The sequence below is a fragment of the Rhinolophus hipposideros genome (genome assembly GCF_964194185.1).
Source record: "Rhinolophus hipposideros genome assembly, chromosome: 16".
Classification (NCBI taxonomy): Eukaryota; Metazoa; Chordata; class Mammalia; order Chiroptera; family Rhinolophidae; genus Rhinolophus; species Rhinolophus hipposideros.
In genome coordinates, this window is record NC_138062.1 from 55,498,816 (window position 1) to 55,518,269 (window position 19,454).

General features: G+C 48.6%; 1 protein-coding gene across 1 annotated transcript in view; it reads right to left on the reverse strand.

The window, feature by feature from the left end:
- The window catches only part of INSR (insulin receptor), a 125,701-nt gene extending 107,556 nt beyond the window's left edge, over positions 1 to 18,145 (reverse strand). Inside the window, exons 1-2 of the mRNA XM_081076009.1 lie at positions 17,846 to 18,145; positions 4,329 to 4,880 (exon numbers count right to left, since the gene is read on the reverse strand). Coding sequence (XP_080932135.1) covers positions 4,329 to 4,880; positions 17,846 to 17,945 — 652 coding nt within the window. The 5' untranslated portion in view covers positions 17,946 to 18,145. The remainder of the gene's footprint in view (positions 1 to 4,328; positions 4,881 to 17,845) is intronic.
- Positions 18,146 to 19,454: the final 1,309 nt, after the last annotated feature.

The window sequence follows — 19,454 nt, forward strand, 5'->3', positions numbered from 1 at the left end:
GTCTGTATGTCGCATCGCCAACCAGCTTTCTGGCATAGAGCATGGCCCGGCCTCACCCACCCCTCTGACTGGCAGTGAGCAGCTGGGGTGGCCTCTCGGGTGGGGGGGGGGGACTGCCACTGGGTTTGGTTAGAGCAGCTGATCAAGCAAGCAAGCCCTGTGGTTTCTGGCCCCCCCAAAGCCCAGAGCTTGGGGTCTTCAGAGCACTGGAAGCTGAGGCACCAGCTGAGCAGAGTGGTCTTCCCTCTGGGGTTCCCCTCCACTGGCCCCTGACAGAAATCAGAAATGCAGCCAAGACTTGGCAGGTATTCACCAACAGCTGGTCTGCCCAGAAAGGGTGGTGGACCCATGGCACTTAGGAGAAACTTCCAGAACACTCACGGAGGACCAGGCCCTGGGCTAAGTACACCTCCTAAGTGTACCAACACTTTTAACCCCAAACCACAACCCTAACAAGCAGGTCCCATAATTATCCCCATTTTTCTGATCGGGAAACTGAGGCTCAATCCAGCTCATGACCAGTGAATGGCTAAGCAGGACTCTAAGGCAATTCTTATAACCACTTTGGAACGGGTCCAGCAAGGCCAACTTCAGGCCTTCGTGACACACGAATCGGGGGTGGGGTGGGGGAAGAGGACATTCTCTGACCCCAAACACCAGTTGAGGGCTTCAACCATGCTTTCACCCACAAATGATTAGTTATGCAGTCAGTGTCTGTATTTGCCACTAGGAGGTCCTCTCCAAAGAGGAGGGGCTGGCCCCTCTTGGAGTCCTAAGGACCCACAATGCCTGGCACATAGTTGGCTCTCAATAACCATGTTTCATGATGTGGCTTAGGGACCCCATCTCCTCTCTACACACCCAGGGAGCCCTGCATTTGCCCCCCCCCCCCGGCATCTCCACCCTAAATTTACAGACAGGGTAATAGCGAGGAAGCAACTCGAGCCACAGTGATTTTTTTTCCTTTTAATTACCTTAACCATTAAGAACCTTCTTTTGTTCCCTCTGCCCAAAAGCATTACTGTTTTGAGGACAGGGAGAAGAAGGGACCCTGTAGAGAATGCTTAAACTAGGTCCAGAGGACAACCCAACACCTTCATCCCAAATGCTGACCAGCTCCCAGAAGCTTCCAGAGAGCTGGGCAAACATACAACAAAGAGACAACGGCCAAGAATGCTGGATGAAATGTTTGAGAGGATTCGAGGGGACCAGATGAGTTGACAGATAGTTTTCACAGGTCCAGATCTGTCTCCTAACACAAGGAAGTATCCTCTAAAGGCTCATTCTGCTTTGCATTCAAAAATCCCACACAATGTTAGATACTTCTCAAGCCACAGCAACAAGGTAAGCTCGAACTCAAAAAGCTAGAGACGCACCCCCACGTTCCTGGCAGCATTAATCACAATAGCTAACCCGCGGAAGCAGCCCAAATGCCCATCCATGGAAGAATGGATAGACAAGATAGAATAGGATTCAGCCTTAAAAAGGAGGGAATTCTGTAATATGCTACAACATGGATAAACCTCGAGGACATGATGTTCAGTGAAATAATCCAGTCACAAAAGGACAAATACTGCGTGATCCCACTCACAGGAGGTCCCCCAGGAGTCAGAGTCATAGAGACAGGCAGTAGATGGTGGGGCCGGGGGCTGGGGGAGGGGGATGGGGAGTGAGTGTTTAATGGGGACAGAGTGTCCGTTTGGGAAGATGAGAAAGTTCTGGAAATGGATGGTGGTGACGGTTGCATGACGATGTGAATGTACTTAAGGCCACTAACCTGTATACTTAAAAACAGTTGAAGAGGTAAATTTCATATTATGTATATTTTACCACAATAAAAAAAATTTTTTTAAGCCAGTACTAGACAGACGGAAGTTCAAAGAACAATCATTTGTTGACATCTGTTACCAGGACAGGACAATGCTTCCCCTAGAGAACCCTACCACTGATTACGACCAGGAGCAGTTGACATGGATGCCAGATGTCAGAACCCGGTAACCAGGCAGGTGTCTGTCGCAACAATACGTGCGGAGCGGTACCTTCCATGGTGACAAAACCCCCAGTGCTGGAAAAGCAAGCCTTGTTCTCAAGAGCAAAAGACTAAATAAAAAATAAAAAGAAAAAAACCTGCTGGAAACATCAGAGACATTTGCAGATAATACAGTCCTGGATATTTTGACTAACATGGCTACAGAAATAAATCCACAAAAGAATGTCTTAAATTATATTCCAAGACGCATGAGCCCGGAGCATTTCAAACAGGCTCCTAAATTTGGAGAACTCAGCGTTCACTGTTTCCCCTGGTGCCCCATCTAGAAGAGGCCCTCCTGTTTCTAAACAGAGGGGACAGCCCCCAAAGAAAAAAAACACATATGCTTTTTTTGTGTCACAGACTGGTTGCAAACCCCAGCTGTCTTTTATTAGCTGTGTGGCCTTAGGCAAGTAACCTGCCTGGTCCCTAAAACAAGGATACCAGAGCTCCTCTTGAAGCTGTAGTTTAGCTTCTCTGACCCATCAACATTCTCAAGATTTTTCTACAGTACAATAACCACCGCCCCCTCCCCCATCCACAGCCCTTCAGGTTCTCCTTCCCTTCACGGCCCAACCTCTCAGAAGAGGTGTGGTCTCCACTCTCTCAACTCTCTCACCATCTCACAGATGTTTCCTGGCATCCAACATCTGTGCCGTGAAAGGGCTTCTCCCTGAAGCTCCAATGGAGTTCTCATGGCAATTCCACAGATTCTATTCAGGACTTACCCTGTGTGGCTTCCTCGCAGCTTTAGGCTCAAGTGAGATACCCTCCTTTCTCCCTTCCCCTCTTCTTTTTGGATACAACCCTTTACCCTTCCATTCACTTTCTTCCCCCTTCATCTCACGTTTACTAATTCTTCCCAGGGAATGTCACAACATGTGAAAAAGGCAATGAGGTGATAAACAAGTCACAAGTGTGCATGTGTCACTTGCCTCGTTATAAACATTATACGACTACCGTGGTTAGAAAAGTAACGGCCCTCATGCAGGGAAAGACAGCTATATCTATGGATACCCAGAACCAGACCCCAAATCAACAGTGAAGGGGTAGATTTCTGCAACAAATGGCACTGAGACCCCAACTCATTATTTGGTGGGAAATAGACATCCTTTCAAATCATGCACACAAATAGATCCCAGGTGTCCAGAATGAAGTTTTTGTAATAATTAAAAGTGACATAGAAAATTTAGGGGGAAAAAAACATTCATTTTATGGATAGAAAGGGACTTTCTAAGCATAAAGTAACATGAGAGGCATGCGAACATCCAGCTCGGAACTCCATAAACATTTTAAGCTTCGCTGGCAACTGACATCTAGAGCATTAGAACAAAAATGTCTAAAAACACAATTGGCAAAGGGTTAATAGCCTTCATCTATGAAACCACATGCAGATGAATATTTCAAAAACCACTAAGGTCCTGAAAGATAAATGGACAAAGAATATGAACAGGAAGAGAAAACCCAAACAATAAACATGTTTTAAAAGGTTCAACCCCGATAGCAATCAAAGCAATGCAAATAGAACAGTGACAACACATCAGCTCCTCCCTCCAGGGAATTATGAAAGATTTTTCAAACAACACTCAAAGCTGGCCAAGGTGCTGCCTCTCAGCCAATGCTAGGAGAAGCACCCGCTGGTACACCATTTCCGGAAAACCATTTGGCAATCAGGATCAACAACCTTTGACCCAGAAATTTCACTTCTGGAAAAGAAAGGCTTAAAGAAACAAATCCTTGATAAAGCTTTGACCCCAAAATGTTCATCACCCTCTTTGTGAAAACTGGAATCTAAATGTCCAACAACAAGGAAAGTTAAGTAAGTTAAGACACAACAGAACCATGAGAAAGAGCTATATGCCCAACAATTGTGGAATAAGGATTGCTGTTTTGCTTTTTTCCTTTTTTTCCAAATGTCTACCACAAGCAATGTTACTTCTATCGTCAGATAAGAAATAAATTTGTTTTTTCTACAACAAAGTTTATACTCATCCACTCCTACCCCTCTCACAAGCAAGAGAAACATTCAATGGTCTAGCACAGTTGGAAAATCCGACCCCCCACTTGGTTTTGTAAATAAAGTTTTATCAAAACACAGTGACGCACACTCATTCATGTGTTGCCTGTGGCTTCTTCCCCGCTCCAACAGCAACGCTGAGATGTTATGACAAAGACTGGACACTCTGCAAAGTCTACAGTGTTTAATAACTGAGCCTTTGCAGAAAAGGTTTGCCACGTCCAACTTCTCTAATGAACAAGACACGAGAAACAGCTTCGAACCCTGCATACCCTGGCATACCTTTCTGGCAATGGTTGTGAGTCCAACACCGCTCAACAAACTGTCCGTTGATAACGGTGGCAGGGCAGTTGGTCTTGCCCTTCGCGGTGCCTGGACAGATGTCCCCACACTCCTCGTTGTCGTCTTTGTTCAGCACAATATAATTATCCTCCACCGAATCCAGGATGCGTGACCAGTCGATGGTGGCCAGGTAGCAGAGCTCGTTGTTCTTCTCGATGCGGACAGAACCCCGGGTGATGTTCATCAGGCTGTAGAGGCCGAGCTCCTTCAGGTGAACCATCTCGAAGATGACCAGCGCATAGTTGAAGAAGAGACGGGAGCCCCTGATGACCGTGAGGTTAGGGAACAGGTCCTTCAGGCTCTCCAGCCCGTAGACCCGGAATAGCAGCAAGTAATCGGTGATCATGAAGAGTTTGGGGAAACTGAGGTCTCGGAAATCCTCAGGCCTCGTTTTGAACATCAATAGTATCTGCAAATGTCCTTCAATGACCGAGCAGTTGGCAAGCTCGTGCAGCCTCGTGAGGTTGTTCCGGATATCCATGCCAGGGCACACTAGAAATGAGATTAAGCAGAGAGCATGACAGGTGAGCACACATGCCATGGACAGGTTATAAGAATGAGTGGCAGGCCCAGCGTCACGAGCATGTGATCTGCATCCCCAACTCGCTCCGAAGGGCCCTGCGATCGGCTTACTGCTCCCCCACCTGTCTTGAAATCCTTAACCATTTTTGAGCAAGGGGCCCCACGTTTTCATTCTGCACTGAGAACTGCAAATTCCATAGCCGACCCTGATTGGAGATTTTCCTGTAAAGTGTCTCTGCCTTCGAAAGGCAAAGCAAATAACTCCCTTGGCAATACCTGTTAGAAGCCTTAGCATCATCACGTGGAATGGAATGCAATGGAGGCACCGGAATTACAGGGGATTGAGCAATGCAGCAGGTGCAGAAGGGGAAAGGGGAGCCGTCCCCCTTCTTTAGGAAACAGATTTATGGGGATCAAGGTGTCCACGTCAGAAATGGGGCAAGGAGAGCTGAATTTGTTTTGACGGTTTTCCCACCTCATTGACTCCTTCTCAACTTGCCTTCCTCCCAAGCAGGCAACCAAGGCCTCATTACCTTTTACCTGGGAGTGCCAAGGGCTTCCCAGAGATCTGATCGCTCCTCCACAAACACCCAGTGTGCCCATTCTCCTGCAGGTGGTCCCTCCGAGGCTCTAACACCCTCCATGGCTCCCTATGGCCCTGCACACTTTCCTCTCACAGCCCTCCAGGTTCCACCCCTCCGTCCCCTGCACCACGCTCAACAGGTCTGCCCACCACTCTCACACAACTCCAAGGCTCAGTGTCCTCCCCTGTAATAGGACTTGTTAGTAAAATAATTCAGGGCACGCCCATGAGCAGTGCCTGGCACATAGTGGGTGCTCATTAATGTCAGCTATTTTGTTGTTGTTTATTTCTCCCAAACATATCACAATCTCTAGGCTCTGTGCCTTCATTCCCCTAGACCAAGTATGGGCAAACGTGTTCTATAAAGGCTCAGATAATAATTATTTTCAACTTCGCGGTGAGACAGTCTACACTGAGATGAATCCACTCTGCCATTATAGCTCAAAAGCAGCCAGAGACAATATGTACATGAGTGGATATGGCTGTGTTCAAATAAAACTTTATTTACAAAAACTGGCAGCAGGCCACAGTTTAGCCCTTGGGCTGTAGTTTGGCCACCCTGTCCTGGTCCATCGCTGTCCAACAGAAGTTTCTGCAGTGATGGAAATGCTCTATATCTGCACTATCCACTCTGGAACAGCCAGTTTTGGCTCTCAATGTGGCTAATGAGACTGAAGAACTAAATATTTAATTTTACTTTAATTTAAATGCAAATAGTCACATGAGGCTAGTGGCTATTGTATTGGACAGAGGAGCTCCCTGTTTTTTTTTCCTACCTTAGCTCCCTATTTCTCAATCCATCCATCGTCTTTCAACATGCAGTTCAAATGCCACCTTCTCCAGGCAGCCTTCTCTGATTTCCTTTCCTCCAGATACCTATTTGTATCTTTTGTCTTTTTTTATGCCCCTTATACTTAACATTCATCAGAATCAAACTCTTTAGACAGTTTCTCTTTGCCAAAACACACACACATGCACACACACACACACACACACACCCTCAGCACGAGTTCTACAAGGCTCAATACACAACACCTACGTATGTTATTCCAAGACACTAAACCTTCCCTCAATATCTTTGAGGCAAACAGACTGTTCTAGAGAATAGTAGTAAATCCTCTTAAAAATGCACCCTGAGAACGACTTGCAAAAGAGGTACTAATTAGAAAGGAAAGAGCCAAGCAAAAAATTGGGGAAAACAAAGCATCAATGTTCCTGGGTCACATTCCGTACGGATTAGGCTAAATCAAGAGAAAACACACTCATTCACTCACTCACTCACTAGAAAGCTGGGACACAGCTTGGAGAGGACAGGCAACCAGTTCCAGCCCCACACACTCATGCCACCCAAGCCCAGCCTGAAGCTCCCAGCCACTGTCACAGCAACACCATCTACACACAGAGGTCTCTACAGGTAATGAGCCATTGACTTCTCTCAGCAAGTCCATCCCCACCCCACACGTGGGAAAACTGGAACCCCAAGGGAAAAAGCCAATCACCCACGGGCATACAGCCCACCAGTGACAGGCGGGGTTATCAGATCTGGCAAATAAAATTTTGAATTTCAGATAATGAATAATTTTGAAAGGTAAGTATATCCCAAACATTGCATGGGATGTACTTATCCCAAAAAATTATTCATTCTTTCTATGAAATTCACATTTAACTGGGTGTTCTGCCTCTTGTCTGGCAACATATGGCTTAGATTTGGCCACAAATCTGGGCTTCTCAAGCCTGAGCCTCACAATTCTATTCTCTCTCTCTCTCTCTCTCTCTCTCTCTCTCTCTCTCTCTCTCTCTTTCTCACACACACACACACACACACACACACACACATACAAAATTGGTGCAGGTGTAAATCCAATCCAAATTGGTGCAGTTCCTCAAAAGGTTAAGCAAAGAGTTACCCAGGAATTTCATTCCTAGATAAATACCCAAGAAAAATGAAAACACTTATCCACGTAAACACTGGTATACAAATGCCCATAGCAGCATTCCTTTCAACAACCAAAAAGTGGAAACAACCCAACTGTCCATGACCTGATGGACGAACAGACACAACGTGGTCCATCCAGACAGAGGAAGGTTACCCGACCATAACAGGGAGTAAGACACTGACACACACAATATGCATGAACCCTGAAAACACAACGCTTTATGAAAAAAATCCACGCACAAAAGACCACAATGGGACATGACTGCATTTACATGAACTGTCCAAAATAGTCAAATCCATAGAGACAAAAAGTAGGTTAGTGGTTTCAAGGGGTTGGGGAAGCAGGGGGAAGAACAGGTAGAAGACAGGATTTCTTTGGGGAAAGATGAAAATGTTCTAAAATTGACTGTAGTGATGGTGGCACAACTTTGTGAATGTACTTAGAACCACTGAATTGTAAACTTTAAATGGGTGAATTACATGCTATTGAATTATAGCTCAATAAAGTCGTTATAAAAAAAGATTAAACAACTATAATTGTAGGGGACAATAAAGAACTGCCTTTTTTAAATCTCCAGTGACTCTAACTCAACTCATTAAAGCCATATGTGTCCCTATTAGTCCAAGACAATAGAGTAATTTACTATTGGGACAGAAATTACCCAGAGGATGTTAGAAATGGTGCCAGAAATAGATGTAAGGCTTCTGCTGGCTTTTATTGCCTCTGGGTGGAAACCGAAGGATGCCTCAAGTTCGTAAGAAGTGGCACCTGGCTAATCACCGCTCTACACACAGGTAGGGAAGGACAATGACAAGCAGGAAGAGGAGGGGGCTACTGGTGACAGCTAGTGTTTCCTGAGCACCTACTATGTAAAGCACTTGGCCCAGTCTCTGGCACACACATTCACCCCTGAATTCTAAAAATCATCTCCAGAGGAGGTGCCTTTTTCAAGCCCATTTTTGTGATGAGCAAATCAAGGCAGTCTGTTTAAAGTGGTAGCTAGGATTGTAAGTAACCCTGCAATCAAATGCAAAATCTGTGCTGTAACTGCTATGTTAGTTTTACCATCTTTATTTTTTTCAAAACCATGCCTAATGGAGAAGCAGGTGAACTGGACTTAAGGAAACAATGAAACAGTTGTCAAGCAGTGACAACCGGGAGAAAGCTCATTAAAGAGAATTTCCTTTGTTCACTCCTTCAGCAAATATGCACTGAGGACTTGTTCTGTGCCAGACGCTGTTCCAGGTACTGGAAGTTCTAGAGGGAATAGGACAGATGCTGCCCTGAATCTCACAGACTAGTAGTTGCTATTAACTACCCAAATCAACTTAAAATATAACTGAGTAGAATGCCATCACGGAGAGCTTCAGGGGCTAGAAGAGCTATTTAACTCGTTGTGGGGCAATCAAGGAGGGCTTCCTGGAGGTAATGCCAAGACTAAAACCTACACAAACAGCACAATAAGAATTATTCAGTTCTGCTTATTTCATGGGAAGGTCAAGGGTGACGGCAAACTACAGCTCGTCGCTCTGGGTTACCAGGGTGTGTAGGGCCTGAGCAGCACTATCCAAATAGAAATATAATGTGAGCCATATATGGTATTCTAAACTTCCTCTAAAAAGGTAAAAAGAAACAGATCAAATTCAATATATTTTATTTACGGCAGTGTCTCCAAAAACTTCACTTCAACATACAAGCAATACTAAAAAATTATTAATGAGCTACCCTACAGGATATTTTTCACACTACACCTCTGAAACACCACTGTGTTTCATACGTGCCGCATGTCTCAATTCAGATATTCCATTTCCCTTAGAAATGTTCAATCTATAGAGGTAGATTTCGTAAAATGAATCATCGAAAATATCCCCAAATTGTTCCAGACATACAAAAGAGTTTTCCAATAACAAAATCAAGTATTGATTTTTTTTTTTTTGCATTTAAATGAACTAAAGTTAAATAAAAGTAAAAATGCAGCTGCTCTGGCCACGATTTTAAGAGCCCCTGTGCAGACAACGGCTGCCATATTGGACAGGGCAGATCAGAACATTTCCATCGAAGCAGAATGTTCTGTTGGGCAGTGCTGGTCTAGAATGTCCCCTTCAGTCAGAGGAACCTGAGAATTTTACAGGAGACAAAACTGACATAACTGTTGTCGTGGAAAGTGTCCCCTCTTCCCCAGTTTCCTCTCCGCTATGAAACCAGCAAAGGAGGTGTTGAAAGGCAGGGAAGGAGGTAGCTAGAAGATTCTGAAAATCCTTTACAATGCTAAGAGTTTTATACTTTCTGCTTTCCATCAAGAATGTACTCATTCCTTAGAATCAGCATTCTTAAAATGCTCCCCGGGGACCGGCTCTGGGGCCACATGTTGCTCTCTGCATTCTTGCCAGTCTTAACACTGCTCCTTCTAAAACTCTGGGGTCCTGCACCAACAAGCCTTGGGTTCAGGGGTCAGGCCACTAACAATACCAGTTTCACACTAGAAATCCAACAGATCTGGCCTCCCACCCCAGTGCTGACACCTGCCTGGGTGTGATCGTGGGTCACATCCTCAATCACTGACGGCCTCAGTTTCCTCACCTGTAAACAATGACAAGTGCATGATAAAACTATGAGGAGTAGATAAGAAGTGGGGTCTGGCCATGCACACGTGCTGGTCCCCCACTCCAAGCTACACAGAAGCAATTCCCAGATTTATTATACCTTCAGAAAGTGGAACGTGGGCACACCGCTGTATCAGATACCCTTAGCATTCTCTGCCTGCCCAAAAGACTGGCTCTTAAAATTGACTTCCACAAAGAAGGAGAAATGGGGGAGCTATGGCAGCTTCAGGAGAAGACCTAACGCAGGTTCTGGAACCGCAAAACAGCCATGTTGAAATCACTCCTTTATTCATTCAACAGATGTTTGCTGGTCATCGTGCTGCACACGGTGACCATCGAGATAGGTGAAGCCGTGAAGCTGAAGCCGGATGGCACCCGAGGCCCCTGTCAGGAAATCTGCCACAGACAGGATCACACATGTAATACGAGCCTGGTGCGGGGTCATTCCACCCAGCACGGTCCATATGACCCAAGATCCGAAACCACACAGCTGTCCACCAAAAGGGGGCAGCTAAACAATTGTGGTCCGCCCATGTGATACAGTGGTGCTCAAAGCGGGGTCCCAGACCAGCAGCATTCGCATCACCTGAGAACCTGTTAGACATGCAAATTCTCAGACCCCACCCCAGACCTCCTGGATCAAAAACCCTGGGGGGCCCAGGAATCTGCCCTCCAGGTAATGTGGCCGCACACTCAAGTCCAAGGACCAATGACAGAAGGCAGGGGTCAGCAAACTTTTCCTTTGAAAGGCCAGATAGCAAATATTTTTGGTTTTGTGGGCGATAAGGTCTCGGTCACAACGCAATTCTGTCTTTGTAGCACTAAAACCATAACAATATGTGACGTGATGGTGCTCCGATAAAACTTCACTTAAAGAGACTAAAATTCAAATTTCATATATAATTTTCATGTATCACAAAATCATAGTTGGAGAATTTGTTCCACCATTTAAAAATGTGAACACCATTCTCAGCTCAGGGGCTCTACAAAAATGGGCAGCATGCCACATCTGGTCCACGGGCTGTAGTTTGCCAACCTTGGATGGGTGGAATACTACACAGGTATGAAAAAGAGCAAGGAAGAGCCTCATGGGTGATCTGGAAAACTCTCCAGCACATGATCTGAATAGTTAAGAGCACTATTATTTATGCAGAAATACAGATACATATTAGCTTATATACACCAATCTCTAAAAGGGTAAACAGGCACCCCCCCCAAAAAAATTTGCAACACTTGTTGTCTCTGGGAAGAGAAAAATGAGCGACTAGAGACCAGAAGGGTCCTAGAACACATCTCCACTGGGCAGACCAATGTTTATAGGGACCCCGGGAGGTACTCCCAGTCTTCATGGAAAGGGTAAAAGAAGGGGTGGATGAGACACCAGGGACGGAAGGAAGGAAGGAGGCCTCTGACCAGCTTCTGTGAGGAAGAAGCAGTGGCCACACATGAAAAGTAGGGGAAAGGATGGTTGGGACACAGGAAACGCAAGCAAAGGCACAGAGGCATGCAGATCCTCAAGGAACTGCATCCACGAGCTCCGGGAAGTGGGACTGCACACAGCTCAGCGGCCAGGCTCAGATGCCAGGGGAAAGTACTGGGCTGGCAGCTGTGAAAGAACGCAAGAAGGAAACAGAAAAGTGGCTCTGATAGCAGAGTGGAGAAGGAATTGAACAGGGCATGCTGCAACGGTCACTGTCAACGGCATGGCGTGGGGGGTGGGGGGTGCTATCTCAGGGGAGAGACGTGGGAGACACTGGGGAATGAGCACCAACTGGACTTGGTCCCCAGGGAGATAGAGGAGAGGAGGGAGAAGTGAGGGAGGGCATGAATGAACCCACAGAGGCTGTGACGGGACCAGTTTGGGGTGATGAGGACACCAGGATCAGGTTGGGGCGTGTTGAGTGTGTGAGGGCGTTGGAATGCTCACGGATGTGGGTCCAGTGGGTACTGGGTCTGGAGTTTGGGGAAAGGGGCGCATGCTGGTGGAAATGGTGACAACAGGTGATATAACCAGGAGGAGAGGGGCAACCAAGAGGAGAAAAGGATGAGGGTGGCGGTTGGGAGAGCACAAAACTTAAAGGCAGGGAATCAGAGAGGGGACCAAAGAACCACAACTTCCCTGATATCAGCACCTTCTAGAAACCTGTCTGAACGCTCTGGAACACCTAGGCCCTCCCCACTCCAGTCAACCCCATCGTTTTGTAACCCTAAGGACATCGCACATCAAATCCCAAGATCACAAGGGGCTTCCACGCCACCTCAGCAGTCCTGCCTCCTTACAGACGTGGGGGTGGAGCGCACCAAAGGAGACACAGGAAAGAAAACCAAGAGGAGTAAGTAAGAGCTGGCTTCGAAACAATGCAAGTGGATATCATTAGGAAGCAACATCACAGAGCTCAGCCCTTCTCTGACCTTCTGCAAGAGGACAGGACATAGCTCTGAAAACAGACTGGCAACAAGGAATCACCACGAGCTCACCCAACAACAGGTGTGGCCCCACTGTCTTCACCCCTCTGTGTCCCACCACCACCTTTTTCCGCATTATTAACCAATGCAGTTTTTGGAAAAGTACCTGTGTTTTCCACATTCTCAAGAAGACATGGGAGAGAAGCAAGCATCACTCAGGAACAGGCTGCCATTCCTGAACACAAAATACAGGCGACTGTACAACCCTGATGACACCATCTCCACACAGAACTGGAAGAAAAACCCAGCCTGGAAATCGAATTTCAATCCCAAGTCTGCCTTGGGCTCCAACTGGAACTCGTACTCAGTCAGCCTTTGGAAGCACAGGACAGCAAAGCTTGCTCTGCTCGAAACAAAATAAGTTTCTAAACTTCTAAAAGCCACTGCGGCAACCTCCCCCCACCCTACCCAATACCAGGGTCTAGAGAACAAGAGGTGACCCCTCATGAAACACCTTATTTAATATACATTGTTGATTCAGTAACTTTGAACCCAAGGCAGACAGCACCAAGCACTACAGATCCTCTGAGCAGGGCTTATCCAACGCGCGTATTTCCTCCCTAAGGCTCATCACAGCCCTCTCAGGCTCAGGAACACCAGCCCGCACTTCAGAACTATGCACGGGGCCCATGTTAAACAACAAAATCACCAACAAAAAAGCACAAAAATGCAAAAACCAGGGCAGTCGATATATCAAAAAAGGGCACTTGTTTTCATTCTTAGGATTGCATGAATCTACCTTCGGAGAGCTGACACAGAAGGTACAGCACTGCCATGGCTGACTTCAGCTGGAACGTTCAAGTCAGGTGACTCGCATTTTTCACCCCTCCGCGTGTGTCCGGGAGTGACCACAAAAGTGCTTTGAATATTAATTTTGGAGTTACAAATAAATTCTAGCGAACAAGCGAATTCACAAATGTGGAATCCAGTACTTAGATTAAAAATTTCAATTTGAAGAATATTAATCCAATTATAGGATAATTTTTAAAGTCTGGAGAAAACTATAGGGATGAAGAATAAATCAGTGTTGCCCGGGGTGAGGGGTGGGGTAGTGTAAGGATAAAGGGGTGGCCGAAGGGAATTTGGGCAGGGAGAGAAAGGACTGTTCTGAATCCTGATTGTAGGGACGGCCACACACCTCTATGCCTGGGTAAAAATTTGAAAACTGTGCACCAAAGAAAAGAGTCACTTTTACTGTATGATAATTTTAAAAATTTAAAAAGATACATGCCAAACTAATAACTTTTGTTTTCTCCTCTCTGTACTTGCCTGATTTTTTTTCAGTGAGAATGCATTACTTGTTATTTATTAGTCTAATTAAAACACCATACGCACAGTCTTGATTGCAAAACATAAACCAAGCCACCCCTGACGTATTCTTAATAGAAAGGAACACAAGAGGTCTTCAGAGAAAAATCTCAGCAAGACATCACTTTCTTTTGGGCTCTAGAGACAGAGCCAATGGCACGAAATCCTCATTCAACGCCAAAATGACTGTTGAAATAAATAAATCCGAAGATCTCACACACACACACACACACACACACACACACACACAACTAACGAGGAAACATCACCGATATTTTCTCACCATCAGAAGCAATACATTCAGCACAACAAATGTATAAGTTTCTTTAATACAGCTTGCTCTGTAAAGGGAAAAACACAACTTATCTGGCATTTCGTTTCATTTGATTCATTCAGTTTTTCACCGGGGACCACACGAGCTGTTAGGCATGTCATCCGGCTCCTCAAGGAGTTTGTTCTAAATCAGGAGTCAGCAAACTTTCTCTGTAAAGAGCTAAAGTGTAAATATTTTTGCAGGCCATGCAATCACAATATCCGCTGCCATTAGAGAGCGAACGCAGCTATTGATGAAGCATAAATGAATGAGTGTGGCTGCGTGCCAATAAAACTTTATTTACAAAAACAGGTGTGGGAGGGCAGAAGATTTAGCCTGCGGGTGTAGCTTGCTGGCTCCTGTCCTAGACGGAGTTTGGCTATATGTAAATAAAACAGTGAGCCGAGAGAGGGTCAGAGTAGGGATTTTCCCTCTATGAAGAGAGCTAACACAGAACAGAGGAAGAGAAGAGGGAGGACCAGGAGAAGCCAGTCACAGGTGAAAACTCGCCAGGACACTGTGCCTTCCGGTTGGAGGGAGTAGGCAGTGGCAAACCCAGAGAGGTTAATGGGGGTGAGGCTGCAGGAGAGGCACTTGGGAGGTGAGGAATTACCATCTCTAGAACCACCAGCAAAGCAAAGCGAGGGAGATACAAGCCAGATGCCATGGGTAGAGCAGTGGGTGAAAGGTTAGAAAACGAGATTGTGGAGAGGACTTGCCAAGTCGAGGTTTGGCAGCGGAGAACTGGAGGTGGGTGTAGGTAATGAGGTTCAGGGGAGTATTGAGTGTTTACAGGCTGGAAAGAGTAAGGCTCCTGGGCAGATGGAGATCCCTGAACAAACAAAGGGAAGCGAGCAGGCATCCAGATGGATAAGTGTCCTAGACAAGAAAGAAGTTATCTCCCCAAATGCAGTGGTTCTCAATTGCGGACCAATCGGCAATGTCATGAGACTCTGTTGATGGTCACGACTTGGAGAGGGAAGATGATACTGGCATCTGTTGGGTAGGGACCGGGAATGCTGCTCCACATCCAACAATACACAGCCCGGCCCCCCCACAACCAAGACTATCTAAACTCAAATGTCAAAACCACTGAGATTGAGAGATTCTGCTCTAATCAAATAAGAATGGAAGTCAACGATGGAGTGGGGTAAGGTGGGGCCCACAGGGGGCTCACCCCAGTGACCTCTATGAGTGAGTGGGGCGGGGACAGAGGGCAGGTCTCCAGGAGAGAAGGAAAAGTTAGGAATAACCCCAGGAAGGTAACTGAGCAGGCAGATGTTCTGCCCCTCGGGTTCCAGAATGCATAAGAGAAGATACAGAAACATCTCATGCTGCCTTGAAAAACGAGGAGGATTTGGAAGCAAGAGTCTCCTACCTCAATTAGCTGACTCACGGAACCCTCACCCCAAAGCTCTGTGGGGTTTTTATTTTAATTCATCCCACATTACCTTCATTCTCTGACTTTGCAATGCCCACAGGTAATCACGGAGCCAGCCAACCCAAGGAGAAATGGAGGGGAAGCCATTACTCAGTTCAGCAAAGCAGCAGTGACTTCACGGAGAATGAAGTGGGGTGACATCTCCAAGAAAGAGTCCCTCATTTCTTAAAAATCAATTTGATTTCCCTCCACCCTCATCCCTGCCAGATATTATAGCTTTAAAATGCCTCCCCCCCTCCCCAAACTTCCAAGGGGAAGTTATTTGATAGGATTTTGTTAACTATTACTGCAGCGCTGGAGTGGGGAGTCCGAGACCCAAAAGAAGGACCATTTGGTAAGAAACCAGTGTTCGGCAGTCAGACTAGGTGGGGTTCTAATTCCAGCTCTGCTGCCTACTGGCTCTGTAACATGGTCAATTTCCTCACCTGTGGAAAAAGGATAAACCCTACCTCATAGGGTTGTGGTGAGGAGTAACTGAGATTATACATGCAAAGCATATAGAATGTGACCTGCCACGTGTTTGTTATTATTAGTTAGGTATTGTCTGGAGAATAAAGGAATACCAGTGAGAACAAAAAGGATAGGAGCCAAATCAAGGACAAATATTTACCAAACACCTACTAAGCACCAGGCACTGTTCTAGGCTCTGGAAATGTAACCGTGAATGAAAGAAACAAAAACCTCTGCTGTTGTGGAAACTCTAAACATGTAAAGAAGTGGTAAAGCCATCTATTGACCCCTGGAAGCCCAGGCACAAATCCACAATTAATTGAATTAATTACCAAAGCTGCAAGGAACAGAGGAGCAGGGAACTAGACATATCTCTGCGTGCATGGGCAGACACGCAGACACACACACACACACACACACAGTCTGAGGTCTAACAATACATCTTGAATTTTCTTAACAAGAACCCAAAGCAACTGCCACCCTTCATTGAGTGCCTACTGTATACCAGGCACTCAGGGACTTCGAGTTATTGTGTAATTAGCAGAGGTGCTCAGCAAGCCGGGTTTGTCAACGCCAGAGCCTGTGTGTGCTTTCTCACGTGTCTCATTTACCATCAGGGAACTCAGGAGCTTCTATATCTTCCCTCCCGGACCCCTTCCTCATCATGACTGATTTCCTTTTATGGAGAAATCTGAAGGAACCCAACAGATATTTTTAAAGCAGGGCCTCAGACACCACGGTGAAACACCCCAGCTATATTCTTTTACATGACTCTTCAGCCCTTGTCCCACAAACAGAAAGGCCTGCTACCAAGCACCAAGGCGGATGCTGGGATGGGGGATTGCTTCCTCCTGCTGCCAGCACAGGGAAGCCCAGGAAGGAGGCCCATGGGGGCAGGGGTGTGAGACGCTCACCCAAGGTTGCATACTTCGTGGGGCTGACAAGTAAAAGCCCCTTCATGAAGGGCAGAGCTGTAGGGGGAGGTTATCAGGGAGCCGGTGGCACACAGAGCGGCTCAAGTCGTCCCTCTGGCATTGACTTTGGGGCAAGTGAATTGCCTTCTCCCTGAGCCTGTCTGCTCCTCTATAAAACGGGCGAACAACAGTATCTGCCTCCGGAGTCCAGAGAGATAAGATGGACCAGCCCAGTGGCATTCGGTGACGCTAATTATAATCAGAATGAAAACCGCCCCTGCTTCTTCTACTACAACTGTGCTGTTACCACGGCGCGAGAGTTTGCCTCCGGACATCTGGAAACAGAAGCCAAAAGTGTAAACATGGACCTGGAGCCCCAGGTGGCCAGGGCCCTAGATCTCAGGAATGGGGCAGGAGGAGGGTACAATTTCCCGCCTCCCGCAGCGTCACCTACCAGCAGGGACCCCAGTGGACACCCCCCACCCCAAGTCTTTCATCCTCGACTCTGGCTCCAAACTGTGTGTGCCCCCGGCATTGGGCTGTCCGAGGCCACCCAGACCCAGGGACCCCACTTCTCAAAGGCGACCCAGAGAGGATGGGTGTCCGTCTCTGGAGCGAACTGGGCTCCGAGGAGGCCAGGCATTGGTCAGCGGCGAGCTCGGAGAGGGGCGCCCGCGGGGGGCGGGCACTGGGGGAAGGTTCCTCCGGGCCGGGCCGGCACGCGGGGCGCGGAGCCGTGAGCCCAGGCGGGCAAAGGCCAAGGTCAGCGGCTTTCCGCCCCCCGCGAAGCAGGACAGACGATGAGGGCCCCCCGGCCCCCACCGAGAAGGGCTTGAGTCCCAAATGGGGCTGCATTGGGGCAGGGGCCCCCAACCCCCACCCCGCGCTGCCCCCGCCCACTCCCAGACCCCCGCACTCACCCTCTCCAGGGTACAGGTGGCCCGCGGCGCCCACGAGCAGCGCGGCCACAGCCACCAGCAGCGGCGCCGCGGCCGCCCCCCGCCTGCCCCCGGCGCCCATGGCTGCGGGCGCCCCGCTCCGGGAGGATCAGAGCGCGCGGCGCCGGCCCGCGGGGGTCATGCTCCGCCGGGGACGCCCGACGACCCTGCCTCCTCCTCTTCTACGCCGCCCCCACGGGCCGCAGTCCTGGCCCCGAGGACCCTCAAATCGGCCCGGGACGGAGCGCGGCCTCAGCCGCTCCAAACGCCGCCGCGCGGCCCCCTCCCCGGGCGACGGCGGCCCCGGCCCCGTCCCGCGATCTCGGGGCCGGCGGCACCGCGCTGCTCCCCGGGCCTCTCGGCTCTCGGCCCCGACCGCTCTGGGCCGCAATCTGCGGGCGCGCGGACAGACGGACGAACGGACAGAAGGACGCGCGGACAGGCGGGCGGGCACCCGGGCTGGCGGGTGCGGGCGGGCGGGCGGCGGGAGCGAGGGCGGCTCGGCCCGTAAACAACGAGGCCCGTCAGCTGGGCCCCGCGCAGGCGGCAGTAAAAGGCGGCGCGGATCCTCACTCGGAAGGGACTCGGCGCCCGGGAGAGGCCCGGGAGGGGTGGAGGGAGGCCAGCCTGCGAGAGGCACCGCCCCGCCCGCCCGCCTGCCTCCCTCTCCAGGGCCCCGCGCTCCAGGCCCCGGGCGCCCCCCCAGCTCAGGGGGTGCCCCACATCCCTGCCTGGCCTGAGCGCCACGTCTCGGAGCCCGGGGACCCTATATGCCCGACCCAGCAAAATGGGTCTTTAACATTTTGCTATTTTGTTCCTTGTGGACTTTGGGGCATTCGTTTTCATTTTTTTAAACCACTGCATTAAAATATTATTTATTTTGGTTGCTCGGGTTTTTGGTACTCCCTGAAAGGTTGCACTCGGCCAGCGAGTCTGGTCCTACTAGATAGAGCTCCTCGGCGCCCCGGACTTCCCGCCCCGCGTGCGCCCTCTCCCAGAGCCAGGCCCCTGGGGACAGCCATGTGCACTCGCCCGCCCGGTGCGCTCATTGTGCTCGGTGGCACCAAGCTCTAGGCGCGGCCTGTGGTTCAAGTTGGAGAGATGACGCGTGGGACAATGTGCAGAACCTCCCCAAAGCGCAAAGCAGGCGCTAGACATCTCCGGGGTACCGGGCAGGTGGACACACTCGATTTTCTATGCACAGACCTCCATATGTATCTGAATGTCTAGGCAATGTCATTCATGAATAAGGCATGACAATGGTCAACCTACCTTACTGAATGGGGGCAAGGCGCCTTAGGTACAGGAAAGCAGAACCGAGTGGGAATCTAGTGGCTCCTCACTTCCTGTGCAGCCCTGAACCAGTGACTTCACTCTCTCTGGATAGGTCTCACCTGCATGATGGATGTACCAATACCTGCAGGTCAGATTTGGGGAGTTGCAGGGGAAGTAGAGCATGAGAAAGCACCCAGCACAGCTCTAGGCCCAAGGCATACATTTTCCCCCTCGTCTATTAAACAAATATTAGTTTGCCAGGAACTGGGCCTACTGTTCCTCTATAGCACCAAACCTACTCCTGCCTCCAGGTCCT